The sequence below is a fragment of the Danio rerio genome, chromosome 10 (genome assembly GCF_052040795.2).
Source record: "Danio rerio strain M-AB ecotype USA chromosome 10, GRCz13ab, whole genome shotgun sequence".
NCBI lineage: Eukaryota > Metazoa > Chordata > Actinopteri > Cypriniformes > Danionidae > Danio > Danio rerio.
In genome coordinates, this window is record NC_141030.1 from 4,805,283 (window position 1) to 4,830,203 (window position 24,921).

The 24,921-nt window shown below is 37.0% G+C and overlaps 1 protein-coding gene and 1 long non-coding RNA gene across 3 annotated transcripts in view; one reads left to right on the forward strand and one right to left on the reverse strand.

Moving 5' to 3' along the window:
- The window catches only part of LOC147834968 (uncharacterized), a 722,499-nt gene extending 715,476 nt beyond the window's left edge, over nt 1–7,023 (reverse strand). Inside the window, exon 1 of the long non-coding RNA XR_015500725.1 lies at nt 6,946–7,023. This is a non-coding gene — a long non-coding RNA (uncharacterized LOC147834968). The remainder of the gene's footprint in view (nt 1–6,945) is intronic.
- Nucleotides 1–24,921, forward strand: part of grin3a (glutamate receptor, ionotropic, N-methyl-D-aspartate 3A) — a 35,592-nt gene that overhangs the window by 9,420 nt on the left and 1,251 nt on the right. The window contains exons 1-8 of one of the 2 annotated variants that reach the window (XM_087269963.1): nt 458–1,046; nt 7,308–7,912; nt 15,678–16,728; nt 16,851–16,996; nt 19,206–19,321; nt 19,445–19,596; nt 22,269–22,433; nt 22,583–22,653. In XM_087269963.1, coding sequence (XP_087126089.1) covers nt 7,326–7,912; nt 15,678–16,728; nt 16,851–16,996; nt 19,206–19,321; nt 19,445–19,596; nt 22,269–22,433; nt 22,583–22,653 — 2,288 coding nt within the window. In that variant the 5' untranslated portion in view covers nt 458–1,046; nt 7,308–7,325. Of the gene's footprint in view, nt 1–457; nt 1,047–7,307; nt 7,913–15,677; nt 16,729–16,850; nt 16,997–19,205; nt 19,322–19,444; nt 19,597–22,268; nt 22,434–22,582; nt 22,654–24,921 lie in introns of those variants that run through there. The other variant, XM_087269962.1, reaches the window with a different exon arrangement.

A 24,921-nucleotide genomic window follows, 5' to 3' on the forward strand; every position in this document is an offset into this window, starting at 1 on the left:
GCATTTCATCTGGCAGCGTCTGTTAAGGTCTTGATTTCCTTAGCAGGACAATGTCATCTTATTAATGCGTGTTATATCATTAAAAACAATGAGATCCCAGACTTTGTGTAATAAATGTTACTGGATGTCCATTGTTCTCTGTGGCTATCGTTTAGATAATATCTACATATTTGAATGGGATTAATTGGTTTCCATCTCTGGAATTCCAATTTTTAGCTGAAAAAAAAGAAAACTGTGTATATTTTGGCCATTCATTTAAGCTGCTTTTCCACTATCGTGCCAAACCGTTCTAAGAACACTTCGGTACGGTTACGGTTGTTTCTCCACTGAGCCTGGAACGGCGCGGCACGATTACAAACCGTTCTTGGCCCGGAATTTTCGGCACGGTTAGACAACCGTGCTGAACTGTGCTGACAGATTCTGTGTGTTGACGTCGCGACTCGGTTGCTAAGCTACCACAGCTGGCTCAGCAGAAGCGCGCTAGTCATCAGACATCCTCAATAAACTACAGTACATTTAATATAAAATAATGATCCAGGTCTAAACGATATTTGTAAAGGATTTTAAAACCATAGAGCAGTCTCTGGAAGAGAAGTGAATAACTCATCACATTCTTACGAAGATATTTTATTCATTAAAGTTATTATTTTATTGACTTGAATACAGACCTACATCGCTTGCCTGAATGTGAGTTTATTGCACGCAGCGCTGTATTCCACAGCACAAAACTCGCTCTGATCCGGGAGAGACATGCAAGCGACTTGCGCTGCTGACTTTTTTTTCCTGCTGCGCATCGAATAAAGCGAATAAAGTCACGCTTTGCATCGTTGATGTCCAAATTCCACAACAACATCACTATATCCATGGAACACGAACTTGCAGACTCTTTTAACAACGAGGAAATAATTGCACTTTTTAATTCAAAGCCAGGACAGCTTGTTAATACCGGCGAGACCAACTGAAGGACGGCATTTTCGTGTTGTAATGTCGGCCGTCCAAAAGACTTTGCTTGAAAGCTTTACGGAGCGGCACTGTAACTGTCCAAGGTACTTGTATGATTTATATTATAGCATATGCACTAATAAACAAGTCAAAAGAATGAATGAATTAAATAAATATGGATTCTTGAATGTCAGTATTGCTTTTACTTAAAAAATATCAATACGTTTTCACAAATGTTTTATAAAAATAAAATGAGCAATTTTTATCATTTCAGCTATAGGCAATTATATGATTCAATTATACATAAGTTATATGACATTTATGAGGCATGTAACATGTTTCTGTGTTTTTTTTTTTTTTTTGTGGTGATCTTTATTATAGCTACGCAAATATTTTCTAAAACGTCTAGCAATAATTCGCCTACAGCTTGTTAGTTAATTATGAACACAAAAATAATTATAATAATAAAAATAAAATGATCAAAATAAAAAGATAATAGAGCATCATTTTGCTAAATATAATAGTGCTTTATATGCTTTAAATCCTGCGATATATTTTCATATTCGTTTTTTTTCACTTGCTGCATTCGTTATTTAATGTTTGAATAGTAAAACAAATAACAGCCATCGCTTAATTGGTTTCATTTTACCATCAAAATGTAGTATATTTTATATCATTATCAACTTTTTATATAAAAACGCAGTGTAATTTAAATAATTGTTTAAAAAGAAATAATTTAAGTGCTGTGTTTTTATTAGTGAAAGTGCCCGCTCACCTTTGACAAGGCCTGTCCAAAATTATATTTCTGCCACTATAATGCAAATGCAATATTATTGTTGTCTTATCATTGTTTATTTTTCTGTTATGTTCAGAGATTTTAAATATTATGTATTTCCCCTCCAATTATTTTCAATCATCACGTTACATTTTGGTAATTTTCCCTCCAAATAAAATTTAGCCAGAGCTGCGCAACATATTAAAGGGTGCACATGTACCTATATTTAGCACCCCTATATGATAGAGCGGCATAACAGTGTTTAGTCACATGGTTGCTTTTGCTTTTATGAAAATAATAAATAAATAGTTTCGGCTCTTATTTAACTTTAATTGAACAAAGGGAGCCGTTTACATTGCGTTACCAAGGCAACTACTGATGCGTTTTGTGTAATGTTTTAAAGAGCTTTGTCGCAGCACGACAGTGGAAAATGAAACCGTATCCGTGCTGTCTGGCCCGGTTTGGCACGGAATCGAACAGTTCTGTTTAAAGAACGATTCAGCACGATAGTGGAAAAGCGGCTTTAGACAGTAATGGTATTTTGGGGGCTTTGAAATGCAAAGACTTTGCGAATGTGACCGTAGACCACAACACGAGTCTTATTTTGCATGGGTAATTGTGGGAGTTGCTAAAAATATACTGTATGAGTTAGGGCAGGGCGATATAGCAAAAATGCAGTCTTGCTAATTATTTAGCATATTGAACAATAATGATATATATTTCAACTGTAGAACATAGGGAATTTATTTGTATTACTTTTGTGTCTTTATTTTTATTAGAAAAATGTTTAGACTAACAACATATTAATCAGTCTTTTTCTTTTGTATAAAAGCACATGTTGACCTGACACGCTTCCTCTTTTTGACTGTGCTGCATACTTTTAGAGGAACTGCTGACCAGAGGAAATATATTAAAGAAAAAATTTAGGGTTGTTCCAGACTGCTGTCTAGACATGTCACAAGTTGTCATGATGCTTGTAGAAGTTGTGAAATATATTAAGGATGCACATAATTGTTCAGTTCTGGTATGCAGAGAAGGGTTGCAGAAAGAGGAAGTATGTCTGGGGGTACAAGAGGCAAAGGACTGCAGAATGACTTTAAACCAAAACTCCACCTGTTAAGATCTGTTGTGTATATATGCTGGAGTCAGGAAATGAATGTGAGTTGCGAACCTCTTGAATGTAATTCTTGTATTGCATTGGGGTAACGCAACCCAGAGCTTTGTCATCGAATTATTCGTTTATTAATAAATTACTAATATTTTTGGCATTGAAGAAAACACTCTCCAGACCCTTTCTTATTGAACACGCATGGAATTGGCTAGAAATTCCAACACAACATAAATTGTTACTACTTCGATTAACAAATTTAAAAGAGTGTCACAACAATGACTGAAGCCACAAAAATTAGAGGGTCCATTAAATGGCATAACATTTTCGGGCGATATATTTTTGTTGGCCGAAAATTAATATAAACACATTTTAGATTCCCATTGTTGCATTTTTCTGCTGTGGGATTGGCTTATGAATCAACACAGAGTAAAAAAGTCCAGAGCTTATCATTGTCTAAATCAAGTCTAAATTTGATTTATTTATGGCCAAAAATCATTCGAATATTGTTAAGTACCTGCTGATTAAATTCCATGAAGACATTTTGTAAATTTCCTACTTTAAATATATCAAAACTTAAAAATTTGATTAGTAATTTGCATTGTTAAGAACTTTATTTTGACAACTTTAAAGGTGATTTGCTTAATATTTTGATTTATTACTGATCTCTCAAATTCCAGATTTTCAAATAGTTTTTCGTTAATTTTCCTTCAGCTTAGTAGTAGTATTATTATTGTTGTTTTTATTATTATTATTATTATTATTATTGTTGTTGTTATTATTATAACCTGGTCGCTGGTTCGAGCCTTGGCTGGCTCAGTTGGCGTTTTCTGGCACTTTTGATCATTTTGGAAGGGCACTTTCTACCCAAGACTAAAAAGGGCATGTGCACTGCACAGGTTGACCCCTATGTGTGCACATGCCTGCCCCACAGTCCAAAGTGCCACCACATGTGGTACAGGTGAATTGGGTAGGCTAAATTGTCCATAGTGTATGAGTGTGAATGAGTGTGTATGGATGTTTCCCAGAGATGGGTTGCGGTTGGCGGTTCATTCTGCTGTGGAGACCCTAGAATAAAAAAGGGACTAAGCCAAAAAGAAATTGAATGAATAAATGACACACTGAGATTAAAAAATTCTTTTACAGAAGCATCCTGGCCAAGATTAGGCAGTACACATGTCCCGTGGGTCTAATGACCCCTTTCCACTGAGTGGTAAAGGACGGTATGGTGCGGTTTGGTCTGCTTTTATTGCGGTTTCCTCTGTCAAAGAGAACCTAAAAGCGAACTGTACTGTACCACTATTTGGTCACCCTTTGCAAAGGGTGCCAGACAGGACAAAATACCAAAAAGCGGAGCTAGACAAGCAGCTGAACGCTATTGGTTTACAGAGATACGTCACTTGCAGTAGCAGAAGAATAAAAACAAAGGAATCGACATTTTTAAAAACACAACCGAGACATTACACCATTATAATATATACATATAATAACAAGCCCGAACTCAAGTACTAGAAACAAGGCCATCCTCTTGCACACATTGATTTAAATTTGTGAGATCATTTTTAACCCTTAGTCCCTTATTAATCAGGGGTTGCCACTGCGGAATGAACCGCCAACTAGTCTAGTATATGTTTTACGCAGCAGATGCCCTTCTAGGGAAACACCTCCACTCTCTCGCACCCACACTCACTTATACAGTGCACTATGGTCAATTTAGTTCATCCAATTCACTTATAGCGCATGTCTTTGGACTGTGGGGGAAGATGGAGTACCTGGAGGAAACCCACACCAACACAAGGAGGACATGCAAACTCCACACAAAAATGCCAACTGACCCAGCCAGGACTCAAAGCTCACCTTCTTACTGTGAGAACAATGCTAACCGCTAAGCCACTGTGCCTCCTAAATAGTTGTACATTGGCCAATTATTATCTTAACAAATCATCAGTAAGAGTGTATTCATTCTCATTTCAGGTCACATGTAAATCTCAGTATTCAAACATCGACACTTATGGCTTGTTATGTGATCCAGTATCACAAATTATAGAGTCATGATTTAAAGAAAACTGTTCACAGTTATTAATGCCGTCAAATATAATTTAGATGTTGTAGTTAAAACAAATAATTTAAAAGGAATTCTTCTCTAAAAACCATTCTATTCGCATTTCTGTTTTCATACATGCCAAATGGAATTGGAGAAAGCCTAAAGTAATTGTTTTCAGCAGCGCAGAATCTGAATATTTGTTTTCGCTATAAGAGAATCTGCTTCAAAATCAATTTGCAAACAGAATGAGACAGTCCATCAAATAAAAAAATCGCACTGATTATTTGTTAGATCTTTCTTCTGTTTAGCAGACTGGGAGAGATGTGCAGAAAAGTGCATTTTGTCAAAACATTCAATAGAGCAGAGGCTCTCAAAGTCTCAATTCAAATGTCCAACTCTTAATTTTAATTAATTTGTTAAAAAAAAAAATTAAATAAACAAGTACAAAAATAATTCAACCATTTAAGCATATTTTTGTTTTTAATGTATGCATTTAACATACATTAAAGCAGAAGTTCCTAACATGGGGATCCCGGCCCACAAGGGGGCCTCAGCAAGCTCTTTGGGGGTCGCGTCATATTTAAAAATTATTTTAGCAGTGTACAATTAGGAAAATGATCATGTTGCCTTAGTTAATTTTATCCCCTGGCTGACCAAAAAAATTGACAAATTTGTAATTCGTACTCTACAAAAAAAGACAAAGGGCCCTATCATACACCTGGCGCAATGCGGCGCAAGGCGCGAGACTTTTTGACGTTTTGCTGCATGCTGTTTAAATAGCAAATGCATTTGCGCTCATAAATGCGCCCATAGGCATTCTGGTTTAAAAAAGGATGCATGTTAAGGCACATTGCTGGTGCGATGCTTATTTGAGAAACTATAATAGACTGCACAATAGACCAGATCAAAGCAGGTCTGAAGTCCAGCGCAGAGCGCGTTAGTTGTGCGCCTCGCTTATACATTGCTTAATACACACAGGATGTACAGCAAAACGCAAATATCTATTAAAGAATATAAATAAATATTATTAAATTAATATAATTAAAGAATGAAAATATTTTAAAAATGATTATTCTCTAGCCTACATAAACATAAATACCACTGTCTCCATCCCTTCTTCATTTTGGGGGGCTTTTTTAGTTTATTCATGACAATTTGCTTTTGTATAATGTTATCGTTATTAGCAGTATTATTTTGTTATCTGCATATGTATATTTGTTTTATTAAAACCAAGCTTAGATTTGTCCACCTGTCAGGTTTTAGACCATATGGGGCACAGCAAGTGTATTTGGATATAACTCAGGTTTTTGAACACACTTCATTATTATTGTTCATTTATTTGTTTGCTGGAAATTAGAACTAAATTTAGAAATAGTTTTGAAACAAATCTTTGTACTTAACAAACAAAATTAATTATGTATAGGCTAATATATGTCTGTTTCCCGGAGAAGGGCATCTGCTGCGTAAAAACTTGCTGGATAAGTTGGCGGTTCATTCCGTTGTGGTGACCCCGGATTAATAAAGGGACTAAGCCGACAAGAAAATGAATGAATGAGTAGATGTTTGTGCGTACAACATGTTTCCCTATCCACAAGAGCGAAAGTGAAAGTAAAGAATGAGGAGGCTCATTCTCGTGCTGTAGATGCTCTGTTTAACTGTTTTCTCTGTAGTGTAGCGTTCAGTTTTTCCACTTACAAAGTCCGCTGTGTAAATGGCAAATGCGCTAGGGAGCTACGCTACTGACTCTTAAAGGGAAAGGGAGATGAGACTCTGATTATTCTCAAAACGCACCCATAAGTAATTAAGAGAATGAGCTCAACCCTGTTAGACCATGCGCTCCGGCAGGCACGATTTTTCCATCCTTAAAATAACAAAAGTGGAATTGCCTTTTGCGCCCTGCGCTTTGGATATATATATATATATATATATATATATATATATATATATATATATATATATATATATATATATATATATATATATATTTGCTTAAAGGGGCTAACAATTTTGTCCTTAAAATGGTTCATAAAAAAATTACAACTGCTTTTCTTCCATCCAAAATAAAATAAATAAGACTTTCTCCAGAATAAAAAATATTATCAAACATACTGTGAAAATTTCCCTGCTCTGTTGAACATCATTTGGGAAATATTTAAAAAGGAAAAAAATTCAAAAGGGGGCTAATAATTCTGACTCATTGTTGTGATATTTTCTATCACAATTCAGTATTGTAGAGTGATTTTTAGTCTTTATAAAGTCATTTAAGTTTCCAGTTAAGTCTATGATTTGGCAGTTGTAATAATAATAATAATAATAATAATAATAATAATAATAATAATAATAAAGACAGCTCTAGATGACCTAGCCAAACTTCCAAGGAAGATCCAAAGTACATTCATCCCTCTGCAATGATATCCTCGTTTCTTTCTTCCCAACAGAACTTACTTCATTTCCAGATGGCCATGCAAAATCCCCAAACCTCTCAAGCCAATCTCATCTTCTCCCTGCTGTCCATGAATAACTGGTTCGATGTCAGTCTGGTGATGTGTCAACAGATGAACATATCAGACTTTGTTTTCTTGCTCCACAACAACTCCAAATTTCACCTGGGAACCGTCCTAAAGATTTCCACCAACAGCAGCTCCAAAAACGACTTTCACATATTCCTGCAAGCCCAGCTGGAGTCCATCAAGGACTCGACGTCTACCTTAGTGACCTTCGGATGTGACATCAGGGATATTAGGAGAATCTTCACCACTATTGCAAAGTTTGGTTTGATTCTTCCTGATTACCACTGGATTATAGGAGACTCTCAAAATGTGGAGGAATTACGGACCGAGGGGCTCCCCATGGGACTTCTTGCACACGGGCGTATGGGCGAGCCTTCGCTGGATCACTATGTCCAGGATGCTTTGGAGCTGGTGGCGCGAGCGGTGGGATCTGCCGCCACTGTCTCTCCACAGCTGGCACTGATTCCTGGCACCACAAACTGCCTGGCAAGGCTTGAGGCTAAAAATCTCACATCAGGAACCTTCCTGTCCAGGTAAATTATTTGATTCACTGTTTGATGCTTTGTAAGGTTTGTGTTGTGAAAATGCCATCATTGACAGGTTGTACAAGAGCGAGGCAGAATAATGATGGTGTCTCTAAGGCCCTGTTTACACCTAGTAATAAAATGTGCTTTTGTCAATCTGTTTGTCTAGTAGACAATGCTAAAGGTGTAAATAAGGTTGATATTGTAAAAAAAGAGCCATAGCGCACATTAATACATCTCTGATATCTATATAATAGGCAATGTTGGACAGTAGCGTCGCTACAAGTAGTGACGCTACTAGTTTAACTACATTTCTCAGTAGCTTGGCAGTAGCGTTGCTACTTTCTAAATCACATGGCTTTTCAGTAGCGAAGCTATTTTATTAGTCAAGTAGCGCAGTAGCTTCCACACAAGCTACATTTACAGATCGCGGATCAATAAGTGATGTCACCGACATTCACATAGCCGGTGTGTAGCCGGTGATAGTAAATCTATATGATGGCTAGAACGAGGAATTCTTCTTCTTCCTGTTTTACGGTGTTCGACAACAAACTTTTTGGTGCGTTACTGCCACCTCTGGTTGGCGATGATGGAAACTTGCTTGATGGAAAGATGACTGAGGGAGAGGAGTTATTTCTGAAGCAGGATTCCTCGTGACCATACCTCGAGAAGTACATGTTAAGATGCAATAACTTATGCAATAACAATATATATATATAATTCCAAAAAAATTCCCTTTACTATAGTAAATTAAATGTGTAACACCTGTAACACCGGTTTTATTGGATTTTTTGTTTTAGCTGTTATACTATACTTTGTTTCTGTTTTGTACAGCGCACTATTTTCAGTAAATAACTGAACTGAACTATTATGCCTCATATGTTTCATTGACAGTTATTGATCACTAAAATATAACCGACTTGGATTTAAGTTGCTTCTGTCGCGGTCGAGGTGGGGAAAAGAAGCGAGGACTCAAGTGCAAAGAAATAATGGGTATTTATTGCTAAAAAAAAGCAAAACAGCAAAACAAACTACCCAAAGGGGGAAAATATTAATAAAACAAATAAACAAACAAACAAACTAGACTGGGCAGGCTGGCAAACTGGAAAACAGGAGAAGACAGGAAACGATGACATCTGATGACGAACTGGCACAGAACAGAAAACATGAGGGGATTATAAAGCAAAAGTAAATTGACACAAACAGGTGAACATGACACACTAATAATGAGTTAACAAGGAGGGTGGGACAAGACCAGGGGTCGGCAACCCAAAATGTTGAAAGAGCCATATTGGACCAAAAAAAAACAAAAAACAAATATGTCTGGAGCTGCAAAAAATGTAAAGCCTTATAATGAAGGAAACACATGCTGTATGTATCTATATTAGCCTACTATAAAAATGACTAAGTTGGCTACAAAAACATAATGAGCCTTCATGATGAAATAGCCACTGAAATCAGGTGGTTGGTGTTTATTCCTTTGTCATTTAAACACTTCAGCACAGCCTCTGGTCTTTCAGTGGTATAATTTGATAATTTCTTCTTGCGGCCCATCAGAATTCACATGCATAAAAGCGCGTCGAATATCGGTCACATCACATGCAATTGAGTATACTGGCACTGAATTAATGTTCTTGGTTTGCTGATCGGTGATGTTACTGCAATTTTAATAGCCCTTTCCTTCACTGTCTTAGCGGAGAGAGGTATATCTTTAATTTTTTGTATTATTTTGGTTTGGTTTTTGAAGTCTGCAAATAGGTGTTCTAATATGTTGATGAATGACTCCTTCATGTAGTCACCATCTGTGAACGGTTTTCCGTGCTTTATTATCTCCCAGTTTGTTTACAACAGCCACCTGCCTGGCATCCCGCCCTGCTGATAGAAACGTGTGTCGCGGGCTATGACGCAAATCTTCGTTGACAGAAATGTTGAAATTAAATATTAATTCTACACACTTTTACAGCATTTGAAAACGTTAGAAATGTTTGTCCTCCCATAGAAATCCTATTAAAACTGAAAAATATATTAACCTCCCCCATCTTTTTCCATTTTCAAACATTTTTGAAAAAGCTCCAGGGAGCCACAAGGTCAGCGCTAAAGAGCCGCATGCGGCTCTAGAGCCGCGGGTTGCTGACCCCTGGACTAGACATTAGACGGGAGAGCGCATGACACAGAGAGACAACACAAGCCATGCGCTCACATAAAACAGGACAAGAACATGCAGCCAATGAGAGAACTCATTAACCGCATGTTCATGACAAGACAAGCACAACACTGAAGCACACGACAAAAGCACGTGACCACAATGTAAACACATAGCCACGTGCTTTGACAACAGACGCAAGACACGAGCACACGATGAATAAAAACACTCACCGTGCGCTCACACACGCATGCATGCTTCATCCCAGCGCCGACCAAAACCGAAACCAACTAGACTGAGACACTGGGAATAAAACACCACGCTGCAGACAGACGAAAATACAAACACGAGTACAAGAGTGCATGCGCATGTCAGAGGGACGCAGAGCCTGCGTGGCCGCATCAAGCGGAGACACACACAATGACAGAAACAAGTGCTCGGCCCAAGAAAACTTGAGCTGAGCACAACAAGACAGGACTAGACATGACTAGTGTCCGGATTCCGCAACCAAAACAAGAATTTACATGACCAGAGTGGCAGAACCCTGACAGCTTCGATTTCAAAATAAAAATTGCAAAAATAGCTTGGATGTAGCTAAGCTATTTTTGCCTTGTAGCTTTTAGCTTAGCTTGCTACATTTCCCAGTGGGTAGCTTTAGTGTAGTTAAGCTACATTTTAAGTAGAGTAGCTAATAGCTTAGCTCACTACATTTTTCAAGTAGCTTGCCCAACACTGATAGTAGGTTTGTGGCTCAGGAAAGTTGCAAAAAAATCTACAAAAGAAGGTTTTATGCACATTTATTACCTCAGAAATGATCCTTATATTTTGATTCGATTTATTTCTTTTCGAACAGAAATATCATACATAAAATATCTTTAACAAAAAATACATTTCAACATGGTCGAAAATGAAGCGGGATGAAGCACAAGCTTATTATTTTCCCACTCCATTACCGCACACAGTCGAAGTCAGAATTATTAGCCCCCCTTTGAATTTTTAAGTAATTCCCAAATAATATTTAACAGAGCAAGGGAATTTTCAAAGTATGTTTGATAATATTTTTTCTTCTGGAGAAAGTCTTTTGGCTAGAATAAAAGCAGTTTTTATTTTGTTAAAAAAAAACATTTTAAGGTCAAAATTACTAGCCCCTTTAAGCTATATGTATTTTCGATAGTCTACAGAACAAACCATCGTTATACAATAACTTGCCTAATTACCCTAACCTACCTAGTTAACCTAATTAACCTAGTTAAGCCTTTAAATGTCAATTTAAGCTGTTTAGAAGTGTCTTGAAAAATATCTAGTCAAATATTATTTACTGTCATCATGGCAAAGATAAAATAAATCAGTTATTAGAGATGAGTTATTAAAACTATTATGGTTAGAAATGTATTGAATAAAATCTTCTCTTCTCCTCATATTATATGTTTGATTCCATTATATTATATTATTTGCCCCAGTGAAGTGAAGGGGATACTATACTGTCAGTGGACACCGTCTTTTGGATGAGACATTAAACCGAAGTCCTGGCTCTCTGTGGTCATTAAAAATCCCATGGCTATCTCGTAAACAGTAGGGGTGTAACCCTGGTGTTCTGGCTAAATTTTCACCGTCTGCCCTTACCATCATGGTCTCTTAATCAACCCCATCCACCGAACTGGCTACACTTCATCTATAGCTGGTGTGTGGTGAGCGCACTGGCGCCTTTGTCCTGTGGCCAAGTGGATGCTTAACACTGGCGGTGTTGTGGAGAGACCCCCCTCATTTTTGTAAAGCGCTTTGTGTGCGTCCATACATGATAAATGCATTATATATATAAATACATATCACTTTACACTACAATATATCATAGTTTAATTTAGTAAAACTAAAGTAAAATACTGCAGTATTTATTATAGTTTATCAGTTCACTGTAAAAGTATGCTGTAGCATTCATTAACTGTGTTGCACTTTACTATAGTATTACTATTGTTGTTTCTGGTTTTTGATAGTCCTAATTAATGTTGTTTTCAAATACAGTAAATCTGTTAATATGAAAGTTGCAGTGGTGTTCATTCATTTTTAGTGGGTGCTCCTACATTTTTCTGATGCTCATACGTTTTTATAGTTGGGAGCGCTGGCAATTTCAAGCCCTGCATTAGACAAATACTGTTTTTTTTTTCATTTTATTTATTGTTCTGTCATTTTTTTACAGTGTAAAATTATTTCTGTTTAAATGTCAAAAGCATTCACTTATTTTTAAGCACAAAGCGAGAAATTGACTATTGTTTGTTTTTTACATTATTTTGTGCTGGATTAATTAGTTACTGAGCAGCAATGAATAACACTGTAAAATATAAGGAGTTTTCATCTTATTCTAAACTAGTGGGGTTTGAAAATTAATGAATGCATAATACTCGTGATAACCATGAAACCGTGATTATTTCCAAGACTATAATCGTACAACCAAAATCTATAATCATTGCATCTCTAGTGCGTAGTACATGAACTATAAACTTATCCGAATATGAAGTTTACAGGACCTTTATGAACTGAAAAACACACCACTGAAAAAAGTGTTGCATGCAGAACTGTTGCAAACAATTTATTTATGTTGAATTTACACAAACAAATTAGGTTTAATAATATTCAACTTAATTTGCTTGTTTAAATTCAGCCAAAATAAATTGTTTACAACCACTTTCAACACAAAATAAATCCAAGGAATCATCTTTGAATAGGAATATTTTAGGAATATCTTAGGAATATTCAAGAAAATCATCTTTGAATAGGAATATTTTAGGAATATCTTAGGAATATTCAAGGAATCATCTTTGAATATTTTTTTTCAGTGGACACAAAACACACTGGTGCACATTGTTTAATGTTTTTGTAGTCTTGAATTCTATGTATAAAATATACATTGTCATCTTTCTCTGACGCGAATACTCCTAACGTTGTATTTACGATCTGCCAACTCGTAAAAACAAACTTCCCAGGAGAACTTAAACACAGCAAATCTCTACTAGAGAAACGTTTCCTGTGACACACGCATACAGTATGCTCAGTAAATAAAGTGTTCCAAATAAGTCACTAAGCACACGTTTCATTTAAATTAACCTGACAGAAAGATTATACCTATTGACATTTTTCCATATTTTTGATGTCAGAATTATGCAATGACTTCTGATAATCTTTAATTGGTGACTCAATACCTCAAGTCTGCATATTCTAGAAAGATTATCCTCTTCATCCACAGTCGAGAGGAGCCTTTTCTGAGTATGTCAACAGAATTTTGGCAAAGCAGCCAACAGTTTTTTTGTAAACATTCTCGTAGCGAGCAAGAAAAGGCTGTGATAGCTATTATGAAAAGCAGTAGGACGTGACATTATACAGTAGCCTGGTGGAAAACACAGTCAGAGAGACAGCATATCAAGAGTGCTTTCTTCAACACTGCCCTGACAGGAAACAACTTCGCCGACTTCCAAACAAACTGCCTCGGGGTATAAATTTCACATGCTCAGCACTCCTATCATCACTGATTTAACAGGCTTACTGTTAGCTACACTGATGCAGATAAACATGAAATTGAGAAGAGAAGAACACAAGACATAATACTATTCCCTACACTGAAAGATCAGTCGAGTAGATAAATAGTACAGCTTAGCCATCAGTGTGTTGAATGTGAAATTGAAGCATGGAAGATAAATGACAAGGCATTTGCGCTAATCTTTTCACTTTGTGTTTCTTCAATATTTTCACAAACGGAAATAGTTTAACAAGTTTATCTCACAAAATACACATATGTGACCCTGGACCACAACACCAGAGTTAAGTTTCACAGATGTAACTTTGGCAATAAGCAAATTGTAGGGTTTAAAATTATTGATTTTTTAATTATCTCAAAAATCATTATAATACCAAGATCATCTTCTATGAAGACATTTTGCAATTTTCCTACTGTAATTATAACAAAGCTTGATTTGTAAATGTATGTGTAAATGCCAATGCAGTAATATGCATTGCTAAGAGCAGGGCGGGGGGCCATCTCAGTGTCTGACAATTCATAGGAGGGCCACTTTAACATTCTAGCACAACAAAAAAAGACATTCTTCCACCGAGTGTATGCAGTCCTATGTCCAGTCCTATATATGCAGCTTCTTTTTTGTTTCTTACTGTACGTATTGAAGGGGTAGTTTAAATTGCTATGAAAGTACTATGATTTATTAATGGGCATAATAATAATTTTAATGTCCCAATCAATTGTTGCTTAACCAATACTTTAACAGATAGCGCAAGAACAGCAGAAAACAAACTATATATATATATATATATATATATATATATATATATATATATATATATATATATATATATATAAATATATATATATATATATATATATATATATATATATATATATATATATATATATATATACACATAGTTCATTCATTCATACATATATATTCATTCATTCATTCATTCATTCATTTTTCAGCTTAGTCCTTTTATTAATCTATTAATGCTGTTTTAAAAAAACTAGCTTAGAGTGCCATCTGGTGTTAAAAAGTAGCTTAGAGCACCAACTGCTGTTAAAAACTAGCCTAGAGCACCAACTGCTGTTAAAAACTAGTTTTGAGCACCATCTGCTGTTAAAAACTATCCATCTACTGTTAAAAATTAGCTTAGAGTGCCATCTGCTGTTAAAAACTAGCCGAGAGTGACATCAGCTGTTAAAAAAACTAGACTAGAGCGCCATCTGCTGTTTAAAAAAACTAGCCTAAAGCACGATCTGCTGTTAAAAACTAGCCTAGAGCACGATCTGCTGTTAAAAACTAGCCTAGAGCGCCATCTGCTGTTAAAAACAATCTATCTGCTGTTAAAAAATAGCCTAGAGCGCCATCTGCTTTTAAAAATTAGCTTAGAGCACCATCTGCTGTTAAAAATTAGCCTAGAGCACCATCTGCTGTTAAAAAAAAACAGAGCGCCATCTACTATTAAAAAAACTAGCCTAGAGGACGATCTGCTGTTAAACAATAACCTAGAGTGCCATCTGCTGTTAAAAACTATCCATCTGCTGTTAAAAATTAGCCTAGAGCGCCATCTGCTGTTAAAAAACTATTCTAGAGCACCATCTGCTGTTAAAAATTAGCCTAGAGCTCCATCTGCTGTTAAAAACTATCAATCTGCTGTTAAAAATTAGCCTAGAGCGCCATCTTCTGTTAAAAAACTAGCCTAGAGCACCATCTGCTGTTAAAAATTAGCCTAGAGCTCCATCTGCTGTTAAAAACTATCCATCTGCTGTTAAAAATTAGCTTAGAGTGCCATCTGCTGTTAAAAACTAGCCTAGAGCGTCATCTGCCATTAAAAATTAGTTTAAAACTAAACTCAGAATTGATTCATAGGAGATAAGTGATGCATTTTGAAAATCTCAGAATCGATGCAGAATTAAATTCTTGAAAGATTGTTTTTTTTTTCACCACAGCTCTATATCCCAGATTATTGCACTTTAGTTATCAAAAGTATACTTGATGTGATCAATCCTTCATACCAGAGACATTCAGATCTTTTACGATTTGGTCAAAACTTGATTTGATTTTCTTCCATTGACTGAAATTGAAGTTAAACCTGTTTCCTCTTGATTCCCAGATACATGGCCAGCACTTCTTTTGACGGCCTGAGCGGCTGCATCAGTGTTCAAGAGGAATCCACCATCATCTCTGAAAGCCATCACTTCATATGGAATCTACAACATGACCCAATAGGGAAGCCCATGTGGACCCGTCTAGGCAGCTGGAAGCATGGCAAGGTGGTTATGGATTATGGTGTTTGGCCCAATAAGAGACGGTCCCAGCCAGGAGCAGACTGGCGCCATTCCTCACGTCTACACTTACGAGTCGTCACTCTAGTAGAACACCCGTTTGTCTTCACTCGAGATGTTGATGACGAAGGTTTGTGCCCGGCTGGCCAGTTGTGCCTTGACCCCCTAACAAATGATACAGCCTTACTGGAAAGTCTTTTTCAGGGTCTGCAGGGTGCCAATGACACTGTCCCGTTGGAGTTTAAGAAATGCTGCTACGGCTATTGTATTGATCTATTGGAGAAGCTGGCAGAGGACATGGGGTTTGATTTTGACCTCTACATTGTTGGAGATGGAAAGTATGGAGCGTACAAGAATGGTCGGTGGACAGGGCTTGTCGGGGATCTCATGAGCGGAGCAGCACATCTGGCTGTGACTTCTTTTAGCATCAACTCAGCACGCAGTCAGGTGATTGACTTCACCAGTCCTTTCTTTTCCACCAGTTTGGGAATCCTTGTCAGGACTAGGGATACTGCCGCACCTATTGGAGCCTTCATGTGGCCCCTGCACTGGAGTATGTGGCTGGGGATATTTGTGTCTTTACATGTCACGGCTGTGTTCCTGACTTTATATGAATGGAAAAGTCCATTCGGAATGACCCCGAGGGGGAGGAACAGGGATCGTGTCTTTTCTTTCTCCTCAGCGCTAAATGTTTGCTACGCAATCTTATTCGGCAGAACTGCCGCCATTAAGCCACCTAAATGTTGGACCGGCAGATTCCTCATGAACCTCTGGGCCATATTCTGCCTGTTCTGCCTGTCAACATACACAGCAAATCTCGCAGCTGTAATGGTTGGTGAGAAAACCTACGAGCAACTCTCAGGTATACATGATCCCAAGGTAAGAGTAACTTGCGGTTGTAATTTTTAAAGGGAGTCAAACTGCCCTTCAGGCTTACCAATTGTTAGAGATATAAAGTATATACATTATGGTTGATAATAATGGTCCTCTTGCCTTTCAAGCTTCATCATCCATCACAAGGTTTCCGCTTTGGAACCGTTCGGGAGAGCAGCGCTGAGGACTATGTGAAAAAAAGCTTCCCAGAGATGCACGAATACATGAGGCGATATAATGCCCCTACGACCCCTGATGGGATAGATCATCTTAAGTAAGTCGTAATCGTTATTGCAAAGTGGCATCGATCACTGAAGCAGCACTAATTTACTTGATGCCCTCCACCATGTCCTTTTTAGAAGGCTTCCGTCTACTTACTGTGAATCCCTGGGGTTTCACTGTACAAGAGCAGGAATGAATTGACTGGTCTGCTGATAGCTGGAGTGTGCTGAAACACATATTACAGCAAATCAACAGTTTTTAGATGCATGCCTTGCATGTATTGGTAGTAGGGTATGTGATTGTCATGAACTGCAAAACTTAAACTCTTGATCCTTTGGAAAATAAGAGATAATAGTGCAGTGGTCCCTCGTTTATCGCGGAAGTTATGTTCTAAAAATTACCCGCAATAGGCAAAATCCACGTCAGCTTTATTTTTTACAATTATTATAGATGTTTTAAGGCTGTAAAAACCTCTCACTACACACTATATACATTTTTCTCAGGCATTAACATTTTAACCCTTTTCTACGAGATATATCCACCTGCAGACCCGCAGAACCACACACGTTTCAGGCACACACGATCTGGCACACACAATCTAGGCAAACCATATATGGTCGCTAACTAACTCCTTAGGAGTGTAGCGGCTACGTGGAGTAACAGCTGAGAGGCTAAACCAGAGACATGATTTGTAAAATTTATTTGAAAATTTATTTGAATACTAATTTGACTATTGTTGTTGTTTTGGATTTTCAAATGTACTTTTTTTTGTTTTACAAGAGAGACTAGAAAAATTGTAAAGCTCTTCATCATTTTTATTCAAATGGTCAGGGAAAGTTGAATGTGCTGGCGAGTTTGTTATTTATAATTTGCCTCAATTTATAATATGGCTTGTTTTTAATTTAAAACGAATTCATATGTATTACTTTCTAATAATATATGATGTAATACATTTGTATTTTTTCATATTTTTTATTCTGAATCTTTAGTAAATATTTTTAGTACATCAAAAAGTGTGGTTATGATGACCATTCGACAAGCTCTCTTTAGGTATACTATAAACTTCCAGGAAGATATGTTTAAGAAAGTTGGAACTAAACTTTGCAGAACACTGGCCCTCTAGGACTAAGTTTGGACACCCCTGGTCTAAAGTAACTTATGGTGTTAAACGGGTGTCCAAACTCGGTCCAGTATCCTGCAAAATTTAGTTACAACCCCAATCAGACACACTAACTAGGTAATCAAGCTCATACTAGGCTGGAAGCATCCATGCAGGTGTGTTGAGGCAAGTTGGAGCTGAAATCTGCAGGACACCGGCCCTCCAGGATTGAGTTTACTGTAAAACAAAGACAAGTTTGTTGATGAGGTCATGAAGCTTAAACTACAGGATTTATTAAGCTAAGTGTGGAAAAGACATTAATATTAAGGACATCCACTGTATTTTGTCAATGTAAGACAAATTTGACTAAAGTATTTGTTGTAAGAATGACCAACACAATCTCACGGCAATTCGTAACTTTTTGATTTAGTGGCTAATTCGTATGACTTCATACGATCTAATTCGTACAATTTAGTACGATTTGCTCATCCCCAATGACAGTTGGGTTTAGGGGTGGAGTTAGGTGCCACGCCTCCTTTTTAATATCGTACAATTTCGTTTGACTGAATTAGCCACTAAACTGGCAAAACGTAAAATACTTACGTCTTCTTGTGAGATCAGGCTGGAATGACATCTTGTGGGATTCCACTGCCCAGATTTTCCAAACAACATCACTTGCATGTCCGACAGGCCAAACGTAACTAAATTTAGATTAGGTTTTCCTCCTTTCACATCCTCTGTTGCGAGTCAGAAACTCTTCTTTTGAGATTCCACAACCTTCGGGACATGATTTGATGCAGTCCTCAAATCTGACCACATCCTCCAAAATATTGCCACTGTGTATAATTCCATAAAGTAGGGCAGAGTGAATAGATTTCAGGAGAAGTAGATGAAATTCGCAACATTTTCCTAAAGAAGTTAACCAGCTTGCTCCTTTTAAATCAATCCAGCACGTGTTTTTGCAAGATAACATACTTGAAGTGCATAGGATAAACAAGGATGTGCACCAGCTGGTGGTACGGTTGTGTTATGGACTTATGAGTGTGTGTCTAGCTATTTTGATCTAGGGCTAATTTACTTAATCAGCATCAACACCAGTGTCAAAAGTTCATGCGATAAATGCAACACATAAATAAAACTAAAGTGTTTGATGTTATTTCAGGGATGATCCCCAAAAGCTTGATGCTTTTATAATGGACAAAGCTCTTTTAGACTATGAAGTGTCTATTGATGCAGACTGCAAGATGCTGACAGTGGGAAAGCCTTTCGCAATTGAAGGCAAGTAAATAAATTCTTCTTATTCCCTTTTATTATTGTTATTTTTATATATACAGCAGTTTCGAGAGCGAATGAACTATTGGGCTCATGCTGATAAATAATACATTTCTCTGCTTTTGACAGGATATGGTATTGGGCTCAAACAGAACTCCCCTCTGACTTCAAATATCTCAGAGTTGGTCAGTCAGTACAAATCTGATGGATTTATGGACATGCTGCATGATAAGTGGTACAAGGTGGTGCCGTGCGGTAAAAGAAGCTTTGCAGTCACTGAGGTAAGTCATGATACTGCAGAAATCCAGAGTTTATTTCTTGGAATTCAGACTTTTTTCCCCCTCCTCAACACAGTGTTGAGTTTACTTCCAATAACTCTTTTTTTTTTTAGCTACAGTGACGTTTTTACTTACAGTCGCGTGTCTGTCTTGCAATCGTGAGTTACAACTCACAGTTATGAGTTCATATCTCCTAACTTTGATTAGTTTTAATCATCAATTTCATTTATGTTAAAAGTCTTGATACCAATTTTCTCTAATAACTAGTCACTTATTACCTGCTTATTATTAATGTATTAGCTGTTTATTAATACCTATAAAGTGCATATTCTACATTAATAATTCTATCCAATACTTAAACCCAACTAGTACCTAAATTACTAGTAAAAGTGTAACTCTGCCGGTCCTACACCACCCAACCCGCTCTGTGCCGGGATCAAACCGGCGACCTTCCGCATGGGAGTCGGTTGATCTAAAGCCTGGTTTATACTTCTGCATCAAGTGATTGGTGTGACCCACGGCGCATGCAACGCGTGTAGCTGTGCATTTATACTTCTGCGCGCTGTTTCTGTTGTTCTGCAATAACACTTCCGAAACCCTAGTTGGCAGTGAGGTGTAAATGTTCCTCTGTGTTGAGTTTCTTCGCTGGTGTTTTGTTTTTCCTGAATGCTTCCTTAATGTACAAGAGGTTCAAACTTGCTCATTTTGAGGCAGGAACCATGCGACGTGCAACAACTTTAACCATGAGGTAAACACAAAACAAAACTTTCCATCTGGAGCTCCTTCACGGGACTCCACACTTGTAAACAATCGCTCCATCAGGCTCGAGCAACTCTTGGTCCAGCCCAGACTCGTCAGCGCTACCAAGCCGACCAATCACAGAGCTTGCGCTACGCGTTGTTGCGACTTGTAGTTACATTTTTTGAGAGTTGCGCGTCAGCGATGCCGATGGACATGGCGTAGGGCTATGCGTCAACGCGTAGGCTGTGCGGTAGCATAGGCGTGCTTTTGACTCAGAAGTATAATTCCGCCTTAACAAGAAGGCTAAAGACCATGGCCTCTAGCGTCTGTTGCTAGATCACCTTTAGAGATCAGAGAAGTGAGGTTTACCTGCACAGCACCTACTGGCTGGCTTCTGTTACAAAAGCACCAACTTTATTGAGCTAAAAGACTTGCTTTCAATGCTTTGTTAATAGCACAATTGTATCTTAATGGTACCGTGAAGTGCTTTGAAATTAGCTTTTTTTTTATTCGATGTTTGATCATCAACCAAAAAATGAAGAGAGGGTGGCACAGAGTAGCTCTGCCCCTTCTTTAAATACAGTCAATAGTGTTTTGTTTTTATCACAGTTCTGCCAGTGAGAGTAGTTGAGCTCAAGCTTATCACATAAAAAGCAAATGAGAAGCGTCTTGAAAGGGGGCGGGGCATTTCAAACAGCTACATGGTAGTTGTAGTTCATGTTGTGGCAAATGTGTACTTCCAACACAATTTTACTGCAATTCATAAGTTTTTGACTTAGTGGCTAATTCGTACAATTTGGGATGCTTTGCTCATCCTCCAATGATGCTTGGGTCTAGGGTTGGGTGCCATGCCTCCTTTTTAAAATCATACAATTTCGTATGGCTGAATTTGTACAAATTTTATTGAATTAGCTACTAACCTGACAAATCTGTCAACCTACAATAGTTATGTTACGTAGTTATCCAGGGATCTACATAGGCTAGGTCGCTGGTGATCGTGCCAATTGCGATTATTCATTGATTTTATACTTCACTTATATTTTTTATATTTTATATTTTTTTAATTTTTACATTCAAATAGCGCTTTTCTGGACACTCAAAAGTGCTTTAAACACTGGGGGGAATCTCTTCATTCACCACCGGTGTGCAGCATCCACCGGGATGACGCGACAGCAGCCATACTGCACCAGACCGCACACCACACACCAGCTGATTGGTGGAGAGGAGACAGAGTGATGAAGCAAATAATGATATCGTTAATTAGATGGTTAGGAGGCCATGATGGACAGAGGCCAGTGGGCAGATTTAGCCAGGTTGTCGGGGTTAAATCCCTCCTCTTTTTCGAAGGACATCCTGGGATTTTTAACGACCACAGAGAGTCAGAGCCTTAGTTTAACATGTCATCCGAAAGTGCTCACTGAGCAGTATAGAGTCCCCATCATTATACTGAGGTTTTAGGACCCACACAAACCACAAGTTGGGCGCCCCCTGCTGGCCTCACTAACAGCAACCTAGCTTTCCCATGTGGTCTCCCATCCAGGTACTGACCAGGCGCAGCCCTGCTTAGCTTCAGCGAGGGACCATGTGAGAGTTGGTGGGGCTAGAGCTAGCTGAATCTTCAACTCGAACCATCATCTGATTCAAATGATTCAAGAGCCTGGCTGAGGAGGAGTATTTTGTAAAGGATAATGACAGATTTTTTTCCCCAACTGCTTTTAGGAAAACTCTCATGATACTTTAGTCTTTGTTTGTTTTTACATTAAAATTGCTATCTACTTAAGCTTTTCGAAATACTTTCAGTCTCATTTGTCACTTTGGACAATAGCCTAAATAATAATCAAAGTTCTACGTGAGGGAGGCTAAATACTGACCACATTTTATTCACAATGAACCATCGCTCTCTTCTAAACTCGACTTTCTGTTGTCACTGGCAGACTTTACAGATGGGGATAAAGCACTTCTCAGGGTTATTTGTCATGCTATGCGTTGGAGTGGCCCTGTCTCTCCTCACCACCCTGGGTGAACACATCGTCCATCGCTGGGTGATTCCCAGAATGCAGGAGTCAACAGAGCATAAGTACTGGCTCCACACCAGTCAAGTAAGTTCACTCCTTGCGTTTTATTGCGCATAATTACATGTCATCTCGGCGACACGTTGTAACACTGAGGGAAAACATGCTTTGCTTATTATTCACTTTGCAATTCGCAGTGCTTGGCTTTAATAACGCCTAATTTAATTGTTTTCCAGAGATTACATCGAGCACTTAATCCGACATTCAAAGAAGACAAATTGCAGACAGTTGCAAAACCGGAGAAAAGGTAAACCACTTTCATATCAAAATACATTCAGGCAACCCTGAATTAATGTTCTGTGCTGTTTTGTTTATAGAAATGACATTTAATTAGTTTGATCTTTTGACATCATCTTGTTTTACAAGAGGAAATTTCCTCTTACAGGATTTAATAGGATTTCAGTTTTTGCACTTTTGTTGGTCTTAAGTTCTACAATTAAATATTTTAATGATATATTCTACAAAGGAATAAACACATCTGACTGAATAGTATGCGAGAAATAGTTGATGATAGGTGGTTGAATTATTATTATTACTAATAATTTAACAGATCAAAGTCAATTATTTTGCTTCTACTGTTACTTAAAGAGCCCCTATTATACATATATATATATATATATATGTGTGTGTGTGTGTGTATGTATATATATATATATATATATATATATATATATATATATATATATATATATATATATATATATAAAACAGTTCTGTCTGGATCTTGAATCTGATTGGCAGATAGCCGTGATATATTTAAGTAATATCAGCACTCGTGCAGCCTCTTTACCCTTTGTGTATTACTCCGCCCACATACAGCCAGCAACAAACAGACACTACAGTTTGACAAATATTACTTATGTTAGACAACTAAATAAACTTGAGACTTTTTTTAGTCAAGAATGTAGTTGTTTAGATTGCAACTATGCAGTTTATTTGCAAGAATAATGCCTATTTTAAAATCTTTACAATTTCTGAGAGACAGCTCGTCGGCAACAGTTGACGTTTTCTATCCACAAGATGGTGAAAAAACCGCATAATAAGCCCTTACGCTTAGAAGATATAACAGTCTGATTTCTAACTACAGCAGATCAAATCAATATTAAACTGGTAAGCACACCTGCAAACATTCCCGTTTTTCATGGGAGTATCCCGCATTTCAGACCAGTCTCCCGCAAATATCCCGATTTTATTTCTTTCTAAAACTCCCGTAATGTCACCCGCCCCCCTCTTTGGTACAGTCTGTAAACTAAACACCCCTGGGTCGCCAACTTTGTTACAGTATGTATGTATATATATATATATATATATATATATATATATATATATATATATATATATATATATATATATATATATATATATATATATATATATATATAATTATGTCTGTGTGTGTGTGTGTGTGTGTGTACAGTTGAAGTCAGAATTATTAACCCCCTTTGAATTTTTTTTTCTTTTTTTAAATATTTCCCAAATGATGTTTAACAGGGCAAGAGAATTTTTCACTGTATGTGTGATATTTTTTCTTCTGGAGAAAGTCTTGTTTGTTTTCGACTAGAATAAAAGCAGTTTTTAGGGTCAAAAGGGTCAAAAGTGCTTTGCCACTTGAAAAGTTTAAAACAGCAAACAATGGACACAACGTAAATTGACAGACCTACAGTTCAGTTCAACAACTCTATTCAAAGTCAATGGAAAGCATTATCACTGACGCACCATGTGAAGCATGCATAAAAGAAATGCAAGAGCTACTCAAGAGGAAGAGCTACATTTGTACAAAGCAATTAAGTCTCAAAAACAAACATGATTGTTTCAGATTTTTTTTCTTTTCTTCATTTAACACTGTCGGTTAACATTGGGGTAGGGTATAGTGTACCCAACAGTAATGTTTCATTAATGTTGTGTAAATGTTAGAACGCAGTGTTATTAAAAGAATACAGGAGAAAATAATGTTATATTATTTATATTTGTATATATTATTACCCACATTATTAATAACATTGATAGGAAATTGTCTCAGGAACATTATTTTATTATATATTTACTTTTTCAATAACTATAGTAAGCAAAATAATGTAATAATAATAATGTTAATGCATTGTCTAACAAACTGTACAAACAAAATTCCAACCTTCCACAATAACATTGAATAACTTACTGAGAATGTTAGGGAAATGTTTTTAGAACATTAAATTAGCTTGAGATTGAAACGTTCTGAAAACATTTTGAATAATGTTCTTATAGCCAAAAAAGGTACCCATAAACCAACACAATACATCTCTCTAGTCAGATGTATGAGTTATTGAGAGTCATATACAGTTGAAATCAGAATTATTAGCCCCCCTTTGAATTTTTTTCTTTTTTAAATAATCCCCAAATTAGGTTTAACAGAGCAAAAAAAATTTCACAGTATGTCTGATAATATTTTTTTTATTCTGGAGAAAATCTTTTTTTATTTTATTTAGGCTAGAATAAAAGCAGTTTTAATTTTTTTATAAACCATTTTAAGGTCAAA